Source organism: Homalodisca vitripennis, chromosome 8, assembly GCF_021130785.1.
Source record: "Homalodisca vitripennis isolate AUS2020 chromosome 8, UT_GWSS_2.1, whole genome shotgun sequence".
Lineage (NCBI taxonomy): Eukaryota > Metazoa > Arthropoda > Insecta > Hemiptera > Cicadellidae > Homalodisca > Homalodisca vitripennis.
Genome location: NC_060214.1, coordinates 119,692,653 through 119,710,686, shown reverse-complemented (window position 1 = coordinate 119,710,686; position 18,034 = coordinate 119,692,653). Strand labels below are relative to the sequence as shown.

At 32.4% G+C, this 18,034-nt stretch overlaps 1 protein-coding gene across 1 annotated transcript in view; it reads left to right on the top strand.

Annotated features, from left to right (window-relative positions):
* LOC124367995 (carboxypeptidase M-like) overlaps positions 1-18,034 on the top strand; it is a 79,481-nt gene that overhangs the window by 54,475 nt on the left and 6,972 nt on the right. Inside the window, 3 exon segments of the mRNA XM_046825260.1 lie at positions 648-804; positions 807-823; positions 6,123-6,215. Coding sequence (XP_046681216.1) covers positions 648-804; positions 807-823; positions 6,123-6,215 — 267 coding nt within the window.

The following is an 18,034-nucleotide window of genomic DNA, read 5'->3' as shown; positions in this document are numbered from 1 at the left end:
CCTCGGTTTGAAAGTAAAGCAATTGCAATATTATCACAGTTGAATAAATAATAAGAGCAATGTTAACTAATGTACATTATAGAAAATGTATCCTCTCCTTGAAGAATTAGAGATCATCTTGTCAAAGTCTAGGGTTCACTAAGTTACTATTTCAGGGATGCTACAGGTCAGGGAAATCAGGGAAGTCAGGGAAAAGTCAGGGGAAAAAAACAGGACTGGAAATCAGGGAAAAGTCAGGGAATCCGGTCTCAAGTCAGGGAATTTCGACGTTGGTCAGGGAAAAATATAAAATCCCTTTACACAAATAAACTTACTGCCGCCGCGCCGAGTCCAAGCCTGCAGACGACGCGGCGCTTGAAGCAGGCAGCCGAGGCGGCTCAGCTGGCCCACCCATTAATTGCCAAAAACCCTGGGGATTGCGTCGAAAAAAGTCAGGGAAAAATGAAAAATTTGGTCTGGAAATCAGGGAAAAGTCAGGGAATTTCATTATTGGACTCCTGTAGCAACCCTGTATTTGTTTTCTTGTTTTGCTTAAACTTCTTACTTAAAGTTTATTACTTTGCTGTGATAACAACAATCCAAAATATAAATTGTTTGTGTACCTGAAAGACAAAATGTCAATTAGCTGACAGAAGACAATGTTACAGCCGCTGATCAAGTTCTTGGCTGAGGCTCACCGAGGGGTCCACGGCTTCGTTATGGATGACAATGGCAACCCGATCGAGAAGGCTTCCCTCAAGGTCAAGGGTAGAGACGTCGGATTCCAGACCACCAAGTACGGAGAGTTCTGGAGGATATTGCTGCCGGCATCTACAAACTCGAGGTATGTTCAGTACAATATAAAGTATTCATTTACTGTTATGATTTGTACCTTTTACATTTCATAATTATTTATTTATTTCAATTATGTATACAATATCTACAGATGCAATATCCTTATAGCTATTTTGAAATATAATAAAACTAAACAAAATACAGTGCAATTCAGTACAAAAGAAAAAAAATACTTTAAAGAAGAATATTAGGTTGAGCAAAAATTAATAAATTAAAATTATGCTCTGTAAAAGTTCAGGCACTTGGTATACCCAACTAAACAAAAGAATAATTGTTTTAACAATACAAAATTGAATGGTTTGCTTTATAATAAGTCAACAAACATTGTCAATTTAGGATTTGAACTCACCAATTATGTTATTGAACACATATAACTCCTGCTTAAATAAATTTTAAGGTGTTAAGGCTTTAAAAAATTAAAAAATTATAGTGTTGGACTGTGTTACTTCTGGGGAAAAAAAAAACTATTGATGGACTATTAATTTTAGAAGTAAAAAGCCTAATTCAAAGAAAAACGAACTGCTGCATTTCAAACAAGTTTGATTGCTGTCATACATATATTTTATAAATGTTGAGTCCTTTCGAAAGGGGGTTTTGATTTCATTCCCTCCTCTAGTTATGGCACAGATGTGAATTGATTAGTACGATTTAACATCTTTTGTAGAAAATAGTTACACAATACAAGTGAAATATTTTTTCTGGCTCAGTCAGAAGAAATTGGTGGATTTTGTGACAAATTAAATAATATTAATTTATTCTCAAGGGATTTACAAGTACTCAATATCTCAAAAACTGTTTGAGATAGAAAAATGTTTAATTTCACAATGTTTAGTATGTAAAAAATTCTATTTTTCTTCTATTTTTTGTATGTATTTGTATAAATTGATAAAAAAATGTCTAAGTCAGTACTCTTATTTATCCTTTACACATAACCCGAGCCCAATGATGTCAAATTAGAGAATTGGTTGGAGGGTTTTAAGAATAAATTGAAGGGCTATTTGCTGGGAAATGTTTCTACAGTGTAAACAAATTCTTAACTAAAAAGCAATAAGTTTTTAATAATTATCTAAATTGTGTGTCGTTGTTCATGTTGTGTTCTGGATTTTTCTGTTTGCTGCCTATTTTTACATTTAATGCTTAGTGTTTAATTTTTTATGTTTAAATCTCATTAATAATAGCATCTATAGATGTATATCTAATATATATTTTAATCTTCAAAGAGAGGTTAGGTGCCAAATGGCTCACACATTTACAGAAACAGGTTATTCTCTTCTTAACAAATAAACCACGGTATATTGGTTTTGAAACATTTATAAATTTTCGTGTATCTAGGTACACTTCTTCAGATAAATATACATGTATAAATATTTACATAAATTGTGAAAAAACATTAGGTTAGAATTCAAACAAGAAAAACAAACATTATAAATAAATACAGTAGATCAGCAGCTGATGGGCCATGGCATGACGTGTGTGAATAAGTTGACGAAAACTAAATTTATCTTAAATTAAGACCCCTTGGATGTCTTGTCTGAAGCACCAATTGGTGTGCAGTTTCACTTTTTTTTCAATTTAAATCTATTAAGGTTTTCGTTTGAATCTTCAGGGATCTTATTTATGCCTTTGATGGTGTAGCAATTTTTCTATCTGATTTTGTTTATGGACATTGATAGCGTGACTGGCTGAAGGTTTTTCTCTATCGCTATGGACAATGTCAAATTTGGTACTTTTCATACAAATATTGAGGTTCTTTATATGTCAAGGCTTTAAAAGCCAAAGCAAGAATATTATACTCAATTCGTTCTTTAACCTTTAACCAACCTAAATCTCTAAAATACTGAGTAACATGATCGTCCAACCGTAAATTGAAAATAAATCTGATACTCGCATTCTGTGCCCTTTGTAACCTTGCTATCAACTCACTATTCAAATCACAGAAGGCTACACTAGCATAGTCAAACAACGGTTGAACAAGAGTTGATATCAATAATTTCTTAATATTCATTGAAGGACTAAAGCACAATCCTCTAAATTGATGCAAACACTGAAAAACTCGCTTATGTATGTAGTTGACTTGCTCTGTCCAAGATAAAGTGTTATCAATTCTTAAACCTAAATTCTGAACCATACTTTGATACTCTAACACATTACCATCTATAATTACAGGTTCCACTAAATTAAAATCTACTGTATTTAACAACCTTCTACTTCCTAAGATAATTGGTTTGCATTTACTGATGTTTAAACTCAATCCATGATTGTGGCACCATTTAAAAAGTGTATCTAAATCTGCATTTATATAGTTAATTGAGTTATTTAAATCTTTTACATTAGTATGTCTCTCTCTCTCTCTCTCACTCACTCTCTCACTCTCACACACTCTCTCTCTCTCCTCGTTATATTTTGTAAATATATGATGTATGCAGATGATATTCAGTTATATTTTAACAGTAGGCCTAATATTCAATGTGTAAATGATGCTGTTAACTGTATGAATGCGGATTTGGGTACATTACATACATGGTGTAAAGATCATGGATTACAGCTTAATATAACAAAGTGTAAGCCGGTATTGTTTGGATCCTCAAGGCTGCTACCTCACATTGATGTTAACAGTTTGACACCTTTGATGATAAACAATGTACATTTCAATTTAGAGAGCTCAATTGTCAATTTAGGTTTAAGAATGTCTAATGATTTATCATGGCGTATACAAGTAAATTATATTGTTCGGAGGGTATTCCAATATTTGTATAAATTTAGAAAATTGAGCTTTAATCCTCCAATTTATATTAAGAAGCTTCTAGTAGCAACACTAATATTACCTATTTTTGATTATGCAAATATAGCTTATTGTGACATAAATAATGAGTTAACTGATAAGTTACAGAAAGCGCAAAATTCATGCATAAGATATATCTATAATTTAAGGTGGGATCAACATGTAACACCATATTATAAAGACCTTAGTTTATTGAAAATTAAGGAGCGGATGGAATTGAATATAATGAAATTGGCAGTTAAAGTACTTAAAAATGAACAACCAGTGTATTTGTTTGAAAGATACAAAAGAATGACTGATGTACATGTTAGAAATACTCGTTTTTCAGGAATAACTTTACAAATTCCGATTCATAGAACTGTTATCTACAGTAAGTCCTTCTTAGTGACATCTATTAGATTATTGAATGTACTAGAAAGAGAACTGCGGGAAAGTGATAGGGAAAGCAATGCAGCTTTGTTAAAAAAATACAAAATGAAACTTTTAGAAAGATATGAATTATAAGTTCATAGTACATCAATACTGTGTAAATTATTCTTTCTTGTATAAGATTAATTTTTCCTATACGTATAGGAATTTAGAATTGAGACCATACAAAAAAAAGAAAAAAAAAGAAATTATGTTTGTATTGAATAAACATATAAAGCAAATAGTAAATTATAGAACTTAACTGTAAGTAGGGTATATTTAAGTGATAAAATTATATATATAGGATATATGATTTAAATAAGAATATAGTTGTAGAAAAAGAGTTTTATAACACATAATAAAATAGAATAAGATAATAGATATAAAAAATGTAATTTGGAAAATCAGGCTACTGCTCAAACATTGTATTACATATGAATATGTGTTGCCTGTAATGGTGGTGGAGTGGACCATTGGTCTAAAACCATGGCAGGATAAATAAAGAAAGTATCAAAGTATCTCTCTCTCTCTCTCTCTCTCTACGGCTTTTTTGAGAGGAGTTAAAAGTCAACTATTAGAAAGGTATTTGTAACTTTTAGAGAGAAACAAATGTGTATGTACAAACATATTTAACATGTCAACATGCCGACTACGTGCCGATGCCAGAAGACCGACTGGGTGGCTTTGCGTGGGGAGCTGCCGGAGAAAATCCTCCTCAGTGATGGATGTGTTTGTGATACCTTACCAAAGTATACAACTGTTGTTTATGTGCACAAGTGTTGTGTTGTTCATACGGACCAGACCCTTATCCTGGCCTTTGGTTTATATTTATTGTAATATAATTAATTTAAAAGTAAAGATGTTTTCTCAATTTTTATTATTGTTATTTTTGTACTTTTAATCACATAATCACCAAGGATTTGCAGGAAATGATTGGTGATGAAGAAAAACTGACCTTCAAATATCAGATCAGATAGATGACGTAACGTGACGTAAGATGGCGTAACATGACGTAAGATGGTGTAAGATGATGTAACGTGACGTAAGATTGTGTAAGATGACGTAACATTACGTAAGATGACGTAAGGTGGTGTGTAACATGCCGTAGGATGACTTAACATTACGTAAGATGACGTAACGTGACGTAAGGTGGTGTAACATGCCGTAGGATGACTTAACATTACGTAAGATGACGTAACGTGATGTAAATGACGTAACGTGACGTAAGATGGTGTAAGATGACGTAACATTACGTAACGTGACGTAAGATGGTGTAACATGCCGTAGGATGACGTAACGTGACGTAAGATGGTGTAACATGACGTAAGATGACGCAACGTGATGTGAGATGACGTAACATTACGTAAGATGACGTAACGTGACGTAAGATGGCGTAACATGACGTAACGTGACGTAAGATGACGTAGGATGGCGTAACATGACGCAATATGACGTAACGTGATGTAAGATGACAACATTACGTAAGATGACGTAACGTGACGTACGATGGCGTAACATGACGTAACATGATAGAGAGAGAGAGAGAGAGAGAGAGATAGAGAGAACATCTTTATTTTACAATCTTCAACTACAATCTTTACGTCGTTGGAGCAACCAACCGTTTTTTCTTTAAGATAATTGGGTCAGCTCTCTTGATTGTGTCAGGAAGGATGTTGAAAAACTTGGCTCCAGCATATGAAGGCTTTGATTGAAAGCGACTACTGTGGTGAATCGGCAGAGCAAAGTACTGTGACACCTGTGAGTGTCCATGTGGCGCTGCAGTTGTCTTGAGGATGCCAGGTAGATCACTTCCAACAGGTAGATATTAGTGACTGTCAATATTCCCATTTCTTTAAAAGCACTCCTGCAGCTGTCTCTCCAGTCAAGATCAACCAGTATTCTTATAACCTTTTTTTTTGAATGATGAGAACACGCTCCAGGTTGCCAGGTTGGTAATTAATTACTTTCTGTAAATGGTGATATGTGACAACATAAAAAATAAATAAATACATCAATAATGTGCCTAGGAAAATAATAAAATGCGAATTTCAAGACTGAAATTCCACCATAATTTATATGATGGAACATTGTTTTGCAGGTGTACGCCGATGGGTTCGCGCCACGTGAGATGGACTTGATGGTGGTAGACGAACATCCGACGCTGCTGAATGTGACTTTATTCCCCGCCAAGGTAGGTTGGAGCCAAGCTCCGTCACGGCGGCCGTGGCAACCCCCCTGGCTTGCAGCTCCCCGCCCCCGTCCCAGTGTGGTAGAGGTGGTGGGCGGAGCGGGTGAGCGGGGAGACAGACCCTATGCCTATTCCCCCATCGGGGACACTCCCCTCCGCTGGAGAGATGGATATCCCCGGCCCATTAACTCTGCCCCTACCGCCCTCGATAGACTAACCACCTTTTTCTTCTTCTTCTCTCTGTGGGTGTCACTGTGGACTTGGTGTTAGCGCAGACTGGTGGTGGTCATTTGTGATTGTGGTGGTGGAAAAGCAATAAGTAAGAAGCATCAGTCTTGTGACTGAAAATATTTAATAATTATTAAAGGGAAATCGAAATAAAAAACCATTTTTAATTTTAAATCCTTTTTTAAATTTCTTCTAGCCACCTAACCATTATATAATTGCACACAAAACATGGGACTGATGCTTCAATATAAACTGTTGTTTAACTATTGTTGAAATATTTTTGTCCAAATGAATTGATATTTTATATTCAATCATAGCGTACCTTTAAATTTTAGTATTGTAAGATATTATATTTTAAGAAACCGGTAGTAATTTATTTTTATAGATTGGATTAGTATTTATTTTTAATGTAGAGAATGTACATGTTATAGCAATTTATATATTATTGCGCTTCTAGTCATATAAATGCCCTGTACATTTTTATTTTGATAAGGTATTTCCAATTTACCAACCCGGTTCCTAGTTTTCCAAAGAGTACCTAACTTTTTCATAGAACGTTTTTAGGAGAATTAACTTTTATCACGATTTAAAATCCAATTAAACGTTTTATTGTATATTTTACAAAGTAGTAGCAACGCGCACTAAACTAACTCCACATGTAAAAACTACAATCAATAATTTCAAGTTAATCTTTTTATAGGAAATGCACAATAGTAAATAAATTACATTAATACATGTTTAAAAACTATAGTAGTTAAAGTAAATTAATAGTACATAATCAATGTGTGCTTTTTATAGACCAATCATACGTATTAAAATGTACATCCGAAGGTATGGGGTTTGTCAGGAAAACGCAACTTCCATTTGCATATTGCATTTTGAGTAGGCAACTGGTTGTGCATCACTCAAGAGGGTGAATCGTTTTGATCACCTTCATCACACAACAACTCGTTAATTCTTCATCCGATACTATTGGTGCAAAACAGAGACCATTTCGTGATAAATCTATGAAGTATAACCAAATAAAACAATGAGTTGGGTGATTTTAAGATGGCCATATTTTAGTGGAGGGTGACTCATATGACGATAGACCTATAACTATTAGAAATTCCAAAATCGTACAATTTTTAGCCTACAGAAATCAAGAAAATCTTATATCTATCTGACCGTTTGGGAGTATGAAAAAGACCCTGGTTTTTTTCTCCCTTTGGACAAGAATCTAAGAATCCTCTCATTGCACTTAATCCTAAAAGGATTTTTTTGCTTGCTTCTAGACAGGGTATTCATTGTAGACAAGGTTGGAGTAGAGGCCTGCTTTTAAGACCCATTAAAAGGAATAGTGGCTATTTTCTCAATGTCACCTTAGAAGAAGGAAGGCCAAATTTGTAACAGTCTATCCGCTCAAAGCGGAGTAGCAAGCTCTTATATCCTGGTAACAACTGCTTATAACACATGGGAAGCCTCACCAACTCAAAAGTCATCCCCTGCAGAAGACTAGACCTATCGATCAACTTTCAAGCCTAACATCTCTAAATTTTCAGCTCCTGGACATCTGTAGGATTGCCCAGATTTAAGTGACACTTTTTTGTTGTACCCAGTAAACAAACTATCCATAAGTGAACCCTCCTGGGGAACTCTGGGTCTTAAAAATTACATTGTTTATGGAATTTTACATGAAGACTCATCTGGAGAATTCCTAACTACCTTGTTCACCATTACAATATGTTCTCGGCTCTTTAGTACACTCGGTTCTTCTGTACAATTGGCTCTTCTGTACACTCGGCTCTTTAGTACACTCGGGTCTTGTGTACACTTGGTTCTTCTGTACAATTGGCTCTTCTGTTCACTCAGCTCTTTAGTACACTCGGGTCTTGTGTACACTCGGTTCTTCTGTACAATTGGCTCTTCTGTACACTCGGTTCTTTCGTACATTTGTCTCTTTTGTTATCTCAGCTCTTTTGTGTACTCTTATCTATTCAAAACATCTTGAAATTATTTTAAAATTAAAAAAACTTTGCCAGCCTCCTAACAGTGCTAACACAATTTATTATGATATTTTGCACTTCCTAAAAATTAAAATACTCCTGCAAATGACAAAACTGCCACATCCATTAGCTAAGTCCAAGGTTATTCTGAACTAATTCACCCATGAAGGATCAAGTTACCAACACAATTTAAAAAAATGCCAATTATGAGGTGCTAATTGTGTACTTTAATCTGGTTGTGCTTGAACCAACATGATTAGTTCAAATCACATGTTTGTTTTGTGGGGGAAAAAGTGTTGGCAAAATTAAATAGAACTTGCTAATAATGTAACCTTGACCAATTTTAGATAAAAATAGAAATCAAAAGGTTAGATGTTTCCCAGACAAACCCCATACATAAAATTGTCTAGCTTACAATCTATCTGTAAGCACAGCTTTGTATATCTTTCCTTCAGTAAATATAAATGTATATACAGTAGCGTCTAAGTAAGGTAAGGGAGGATGTTGTACAAGTAGTTTCTCATTGAGAATGAACAGTTATGGGCATTTACTAAGACCAAAGAGTAATTCTTCTAAGTCGTACAACTTATCGTTGTAGATTAAGGTCGTATGAGTTACTTTCTCGTTTAAGCAGAGACAAAAACGTTTTATAATTTTGCAGAAGGGGTTCCACAGTACCGTCCAAGTAAGGTGTAAGGTCGAACGCAAATCGCGTGATCGTGTGTGTATGTAAAGTACAACTTTTTCATTTCCATCATCTCCGTGAATTATAGGTTGAGAATTTCTTATGTATGTATGATGCTTAGAGATAGTGTGTGAATGATCACGGGTTTAACTGATAAAAAAGCAACACACTATGAGGCAAGTAAAGTGAGGGACTTTGTTACAAAAAAGCTATGTTGTAAAAAGTTGGAATTTTTAGCTGCAAAATGCAAACCAATGCCAAGAATATAATTTCAGAAAATGTTTTGGAGCAAAAAATGGATTGTGTTAGTAAATTATAAATATATTGATTGGCCAAATTCTTCATCAATACATTTTTTTGTAAAACAAGCATTAGTTCCTCTTTGGCCTTTAACTTGAGTCTTCATTTCAATGTATATAACATTTATAAATAAAATTTGCTACATTCAAGCAGCACTTTTTAGCTTTATGTCTCTAATCAGTATCAATATCAGTCTAAATCTTTAGTTGGGTATAAGCAGGGCTTATTTTCTTTTGTCTGATCGCATTATCAGCTAAATCGCACCGTCACCTAGATTTCATTACTCATATTTCTTCCAAATTCATGAGGAGAGTATACTTTGATTGAAAGAATCCATTTCAAACAATTGATGCCCTAAAAAACAATTGGTGGATTTTTTAAGTAAAAACGGTATTGATGGTAAAATGCTGCATTCCGTGTCTTGTGATTGTGCTTTATGAGATTTGTTTTATTCTTTGTTTACAAAAATGTTTGTAACTTCTCTAGCAGAATTGATCAATTAAAAGCAATATTCTTTAATGTTTCAGGACTACCAAAAACAAATTTATTAAAGTAAAGTGGTACTTTTAAGTTAATCGGGAATTTTATACCGTGATCACAAAATTTTGGGTTTTTTTTTAAGGCTGCATATTATTATAAAATTAGGTAGCATAAAAATGCTACTCCACAAATTACATAACTAATTTATAAATAAAAAGCATCATTCAACAAAATAATAAAATTGTCCCAGTGGAGACAACAACCTTTTTTACCAATGTAACATTGGCAATAAAAATATATACTTTTTAAATTACTCAAAGAATTAATTGCTCTTTTAAAGCTTATATAAAAACGTTTTTGTTTATTTTTTATATCAATTTTTTTTGTATTTAGATAACTTAATTAAAAAAATACAGTATATTCTAGCTTGTTTTATTCATTAGCTAATATTTGAATTAAATTGCACTAAATTTCATTATTTTAATAAATCCTTACATTTTTGCATTTTTAATTGAATTTGTCCAAGCAGGTATAATAAGTATTGTGGTTCTATAACAGTAACAAACACATCTTCACTTGTGCTTTAAGTAGGATTATTTCCTACTCCACATTTTTGTTCGGTATTTGCACACTTCTGTGGTTTTATATCGACTCTTCTCCTACTCCTACTAGACATGTTTATTCTTAAAACTATATCCAAAGATGAACAGAATAAGGGGTTTTATCACTTGTTTCTTCAAGCAAAAATGTAACTCTCTTTACCTCCTTCATACTGTGTTGATGAAATAAATTTTGGTCTTATAAATATCGTGTACTAAAACATACGTAACGTAATAGCCTACGTTTTAAACAGTATCGGTAAACAGTATTACACAAATCTTAAATGAGAAAGTTTAAATACAGGCCTTTAGTAGATTTTGTTTAACAATAAAATATAATAATAGTTGTAGTTTATCTGCTTAGAAACTATTGTTATTTCAAGAACGTTACCATTATCAAATATTTATTGTTATTGGTGAATTATTAAATTGCTAGTTTAATTTATACATGTAAGCTATGTAAATCATTAACTTCTATTTTGATTGAGAACTACAAATAGTAAACACGCATATTACACATTGGGGTAACCTACACCTTGGGCAAATTTGAGCAGATTATTTATTCTGACTTTTTGGCTGTGTTGATTTTGATGTAGAAGTGGAAAATTCAGATGTGTGCTTAAGGATGCAGAATAATGTAGTACTCGTTATATTGTAATTGTCATAACTCACGAGGTTCAATCACACAGGATGTTCAAGGACTCTTTTTGTGATCATTTGGAACAATAGGAAATAGTAATGAAATTTCGAGAATATTTATAACGCAAGTGGCCTAATTTTTGGAGAACTCAATTTTGAATAAATTGATTACCTCCAAAATCAGGAGAGTGCCCTCAACTCGAAAATTTCAATTGGTAACAATCCGCTTTTGACACGCTACTGAAAAATTATGAGAAGGCACAATCAAAATTATATTTCTCTTTAGAAGCATTCCATTCGGTCAAGGTGAGTAATCTTGATTTTAGGGCCATAAATACAATATTAAACTTCAAGCACTTTTAAATCATACTTTTAGTTGTAGATCTATGAGGGATTTTAAAGATATGAATAATACAAATGTTTTCAGTATTTTTATTGGTTATCCAGAAAAAAATCTAAAATTTTTTGTTCTTCATTATTTATATATTAAAAATTATACTTAATTTTTTTTAAACTAAATAGCGTTTGTATTTGTATTCATAATATCTTTTAAATAATATATTTAAATCTCTCATAATTCTGCAAGCAAAAATAAAAATGTGTTTGACGTTTAATGATGTTTTTATACAGTAAAACTCAAAGTCGTTTGGATTTATTTTAATGCTGATGGAATTTGAATTCTTATCCTCCTTTACGAATTGTAAAGTTCGATAGCATTGCAATTCAAGTTGTCAACATTACACGATCTAGACTGCAATCCACAGATTTTAATAATAATGATGTATTATTTATTGCAAACTTATAATCCTAAATTTTCTTAATATAGACCCAAGATGTAGGTATAAGAAATTGAATTCATATGATGAATTGTAATTTATCAATTATTTAATTTAAAGAAAGTTACTTAATAAATTCAGTCAGGTTATGGAGGTGATTTGAATGAAAACATAATATTTAAAAGTGGCATAACTAAGTCCTAGGTATTTTGGGGGGGGGAGGGGTGATTCTGATTCAAGAGTACACCAACACAGAGATTAAGGAGTAAATTTGAATAAATATAAATTTAAATAAATTATATAAGCCTAATATTGGGTAAACTATTTAAGTGTTGTATTTCAAACAAGTTGGGTTGATGTTATAGATATTTTAAAAAATTCTTAGTATTTTTGGGGTTTTATCCCCCACATAACCCCCTTAGTTATGCCACTGATGTTTTAGCTGTTACTAGTCCTTTATTTTGGTGAAATGCAATGTTTGTATTTATTTTTTAATGACTATAACCCAAAACATTGACTATTTAGTTAGAAGGTTTTAGTTATATAACAATATACATAGGTTACACTATGTATTATTATAATACAAGTACTTATGTACAGAAATTAAAGTTGGTAAATTAAATTTAAGAGCATATACTCAAAGGAAAGTAAAATAATATATTTTTGCACGATTAAGAGTAAAATATCTTAAATAATCTTTGAAACTCAGTTTAAAACATTAAGTGACACGTGTGATTTACGACCGTTTTGCCCCTGTTCCTAAATCTACTAGTAACTTCCCCAAATACAAAAAGACATTTTTTATCACACCACAATAATTATAGGCATTTAAAGCAAGTGGCATGCAGGCAATTTTGTAATTAGGGCCAAATAAACACAACCGAGGAGAAACATTTTACTATGTATACATGAGTTATAGCTTCAAGGAATGACTTACTTTTTGTTTGAATAAAAACATAATTTTGTTTAGAAAAAAATATTAAAAGACATGACTTTTTTTAAATAATATTTTGTTTTATAAGTATTTCATCAAGTTATAAATGAATAATAAATGTTTCACTCCTTAAATCTATTACCTACTGCAAAAACCTCACTTTTTATCTTCATATGTTTTTATTTCAAAATCTCCTAAATTTTCCTACTTTATTTAAAGTAACAAATAAAGCAATAATTGCATTTGCCACAGTAATTCACAGTTCATCAGAAATATAAATATTGTGCACGTGTTTGTCAATTTATGGACAGTTCTATTAAATTAGTTGTAAATCACATATTTCCTTATATGTTTGCCAATTCTATTTATATACCATTGTTTTAAACAAGTAACACTGTTTATGTCATCATAAACAATTATTGAGTTATTAAGACAGAATGTGTTACCTAAACATAATAGTTATCCCTTCATCTGTAAAATGTGCTGGAAATCAATTTATTTTTACGATTGCACAAAACAACCTCCATAAGTTGACTGTATAACCTAATTCAACTATAACAGTTATATTGTAACAGCATTGTAAAAAAGTCAATTTTATTTGATGACATCATTTGTAAAAATTATAACAAATTTACTCTTGAGTATTATTAGAACTATGGTAGTTTTATTCATTAGATTACTACTTACTATTTGATTTAAGAGTTTCATATATGAATATTGTATTTCTACTTTTAACTCTTTCTCTCTTTACATTGAAAACAATTTTCTGTATTACTCTACGATTATATGTAGCCATAAGTTGACTGTCTTTCATGCTTAGCTATAGGTGGTACAAACACGTTACAATTTCTTTTGATATTTTACTAATATATACTTTGTACACCGATTATCAAACCCGTAGAAAGGTAGAAACTGACTTATGCTGAACACAGAACGGAACAAAATGCACTTGGCGCCCAACTGGAAATGCGGTGGGGTAGCGAAAGAAACGAGCAAAAATTGAGTCTCTTATCGTTAAGCTATCATTTATACTGAAATTTATTAGCGGCTTTGCAAAAGATCATACTCAGACAATTTTCACCAAGTAGCCTACAGAAGTGTGAATATTTAAAAGATCCTTGATTTGACTTAGATCAAATTTAGGAGAAATTTTAAGAGGGTTCTGTTGAATACTTGGGCTAATGCTAGAGAATTGAAGAAAATTATTAAGTGATAACTTGTGTAAATTACCATAAAGAAATGAATTAATATTAATTTGTAGTAGATGTTACAAGGTAGCAGTACGCCATATCATGTATCGTAACAGGCTTCACTGAGGCTTAATCGCAAAATTTCAAATCTATAGTTAATTATTTTCATTCTGGAGATGTCCTGTGAAGTGATACACAGGCAGACAATCATACAAAATAAAAGTTTGCACGGAAATGGTGCATCATAAAACTCGTTCTTGTAAAAAGAAAGTTGCATGCAAAAGTTAAATTCTGTATATGAAATCCCTGTCGACAAACCTTGCCACATGGTTTTTCATTCATTACGTTGGGTTTCACATTACTTACTTACTCTTACTCCCATGGCCATGGATACCCTAGGTGGTATTTGGCCTCGCCAACCAGCTGCCTCCATCTCTCCCTGTCTTCACAATCCCCCTGACCCGCTCTCAATTTCCGCAAGTCCTTCTCCACCTGGTCCTTCCAGCGATTTTTGGGTCTACCTCGAGGTCTTCTTCCAACTGGATTGCGTTTCCAAACCTCTTTAATCAATTTATCATCCTCCCTCTTCATCACATGGCCTGCCCACCAAAGTCTCTTGCTCTTTGCTTCTCCTACAACGTCTGGAGATTGAAACATCTCTCTGATTTCTTGGTTGTGCCTGATTCTCCATCCATCTCCATCTCTAATAGGTCCGAAAATTTTCCTCAAAATTTTATTCTCGAATGTAACCAATCTCTTTTCTATTATTTAGAGGGTTTCACATTACTCTAAATAATAAAAGTCTTCACATGAAGACATTATAAAATCATCTATGTATAATGATATGTACTATACCCGTATAGTTAGGCAGCCTGTGTTAACATTTCACATGTTTTAATGTGACACAGACCGAAATGAAACTTTTTTTTCAACCCTAATATGGGCTTCGCTAACGCTCAGCCAGTAACTAATTAAGCTAGCTGATGTTAGTGGATTAAGAATAACTACTGCCTGAAAAATACGTAAGTGTTAGTAATCAGCTGTTTTACACTAAAAAAAATACCCCCATAAGGTTTAACATTGGAACTTTGGAAGCCAGAGGGCAGAACCATATAGTCAGATGTATATCAAACCCTAAAGTGTAAGAGCTTTTGATTGACAACAATAGTTTTATATCCATAAAATTACTGTACAAAAATCAAGACATTTTTTTAATAATATGGATTCAACCTGCTTCCCGTTTACATTTAAACTTAAATTAAATGTTCCAGTAACAATTTAATGTTGTAGCAAAAAATTATTTAGTGTATGTGTATAATTTTTTTGCATCCCTGGAAATCTCAAATAAACACTATTCGGAGTAACTAATTAAATCATATGAGGGAAGGCTTATGGGTCCTTTTTTTGAAGTTTGGATTTAACTAACAAAGATCAACTATCATAGTAAGCTGGCATTTTTAATATTCACTACCAATCAAAATTAGTCCTAACTTACACCATGGCGTGCTGCAAATATTATTTAAATAAATAATATTCATAAATATGACAGCAGGTGTTAAAATTGCTTAGTTTTAAAAAGTCTACTGTTATTTTTTACTTTGCTGTCTCACTTTGCGGACTGAGCCAGTAAATGTTCAATGCTTCAGCACAAAGTTATGTTTTCAAACTTTTTTATAACAACCGGTTCACTCCGTCAACTGCATTTTGTCCAGTTCTCTCATGGGATGACCAAACTGATAGACTTATTCTAAAGAGCTGTGCCTCCCTCCCCACCAAACACCAATAAATGTTCAATTTGTTTTCCTAGCTCTCTGGTTTCATTTGATCCCTCGGTTAAGTCAAATTTATCTTTTCACCAATTTATGTGTGATGAAATATCAACCAAAGGTTTTAAATTAGTATCGCAAGAAACTAGTGCGGTTGAAAAGTCACCAAAATAGTACAACTTCCAGTTGAAACATGTTTTGTGATCAAAATGTTCAAGATTGAACTAATATCGTTCAGTGAATAATTAAATTACACGTTTGAAATCATATTTTATATTTGATCATAAAAAAATGTACAGTGCGTTTTACATGTGAAAAACTAGCAAAATTAGATTATGAAATTTTTTTGAAAAAGTAGAACGTTACCTACCTGGTTAATCTAGGATTTTTTCCTAAAAATTTCATGCATTGGTGCTGATTAAATCTTTAAACGTTAAAAAAATGCTTGGAGAGCTATGTGTATTGAAAATACCTCAGGTTTTGTCCTTAAAAACAATATTGGACCGTTTCTCTGTCTTATATTTGGTACCACAGTTTAGCAAAGTGTCTCATTTCTAAAGATAGTATCCAATTCTTTTTTTGAGTCAAGAATTAATCTAAATATATCTCACTTATGTTATGTTTTATTAATGAATGATTAATATACTAATGGAAATCTTAAATAGTAGCTGGATCTGTGATATCATAATATTAAAATGAGACCCATGTTAAAACTCTGTAGCAAAATATAAAGCAGTAAAATGGTGAAAGTTTAGTATTGTTTTTGTGAAACAAAAATGAAAATGGCTGCCAGTAGAATGGTTTTAAATTTTATTCCCTTTACAATAATACTTGTCTTATTAAACATCAACTTTTCTATTTATTCCTCAATACTATGCAGTATTCACTGTACCAAAATCATTCTTATCCAGAAAAGAGGGTATCGACCGATTGTTATAGGTGGAAGATGTCATATATATATATATATATATATATATATATATCCTATATATAATATATAGGATAAGTTATATAGTAAGAGTTATATACATCCTATATATATATATATATATATATATATATATATATATATATATATATCTTTTGTAGTAGGAAAAAAGTTAGTTATAGTTCTTTCCATTGTAAAAGATTGTAAAAGAAGGAAGACCTCTTTCTGCTATAGAAGGAAGCAGCCATCTGTACCTCTCTCTGTTGTAGAAGGAAGGAAGACAACAATTTATATACCGAGTGTCTTAAAAGTCCTACTACCTCCTATCTCCCTCTCCCCATATAACTTTCTTATGAATACAGATAGTGATTTTCTTTGGGGCATGTTTATATATTGAAAACGTTTTATGTAAATAACATATATATACGCGTATATACGTTCAGTCCAGTTACTGTGTTACGTTTCATTGTAATTTTATATGTAATAAAAATGGCTCAGTCAAATACAGATAAAACTCAGATGATATTGTTTTATGGTGAAGCTGGGAGAAATGTTCATGGAGCAGTTCAATTATTCAATGTTGCCTATCCGGATAGATCACTAGACAGGGCATACATTAGGGTTTAGTTGACACAGTAACTGGACTGAACATGTCTCACATACTAATTGGTAACCAATAAGAGATAACATGACAAAACCAGCCATTGGTATTCCCTGGCCTTCCTACTGGACGTCTGTCATACAAAACAAAACCTAATAAATACTATGTTTTCCCTGGCTGTTGATTTCGGTAATAACTTGTTTTACGATTGTGTCGTAAGTTCTCAAAGTAACTAGAGAATAAATGTTTTATCTCCCCTATAATAACTATACATGTAACTTAAATTTCAGGAGTTTCATAAAACAATTCAAAATTCAATTAGTCACCAAATTTGATACATTAAAGGCCTCTAGCTTATGCCATTCTTCTTCTTTTTATAATACCTCCAAAAAAAAGGTTTCACTTGCTAGGCGTTCCAATTTAAAAATGTTGACTTACCCCTAACATTTGGGGGGTAAACAATTTTCATACATAAAAAACTCCTCAGTTGGTCATACAAACATGCCCCAAAGTAAATCACTTCATCTATATTTATAAGAAAGTTAGTAAGAAGAGGTTGGACTTTTAAGACACCCTGTATACAGTATATATCTCTCCATTGTAGAAGGTGAAAATTATAACTTTTCCTACTGTAGAAGGAAGAAATTTATATATATTATATATATTTATTTAAATCTGTATAGGTAAGTGATCCGGGTTCGAGTCCCGGCG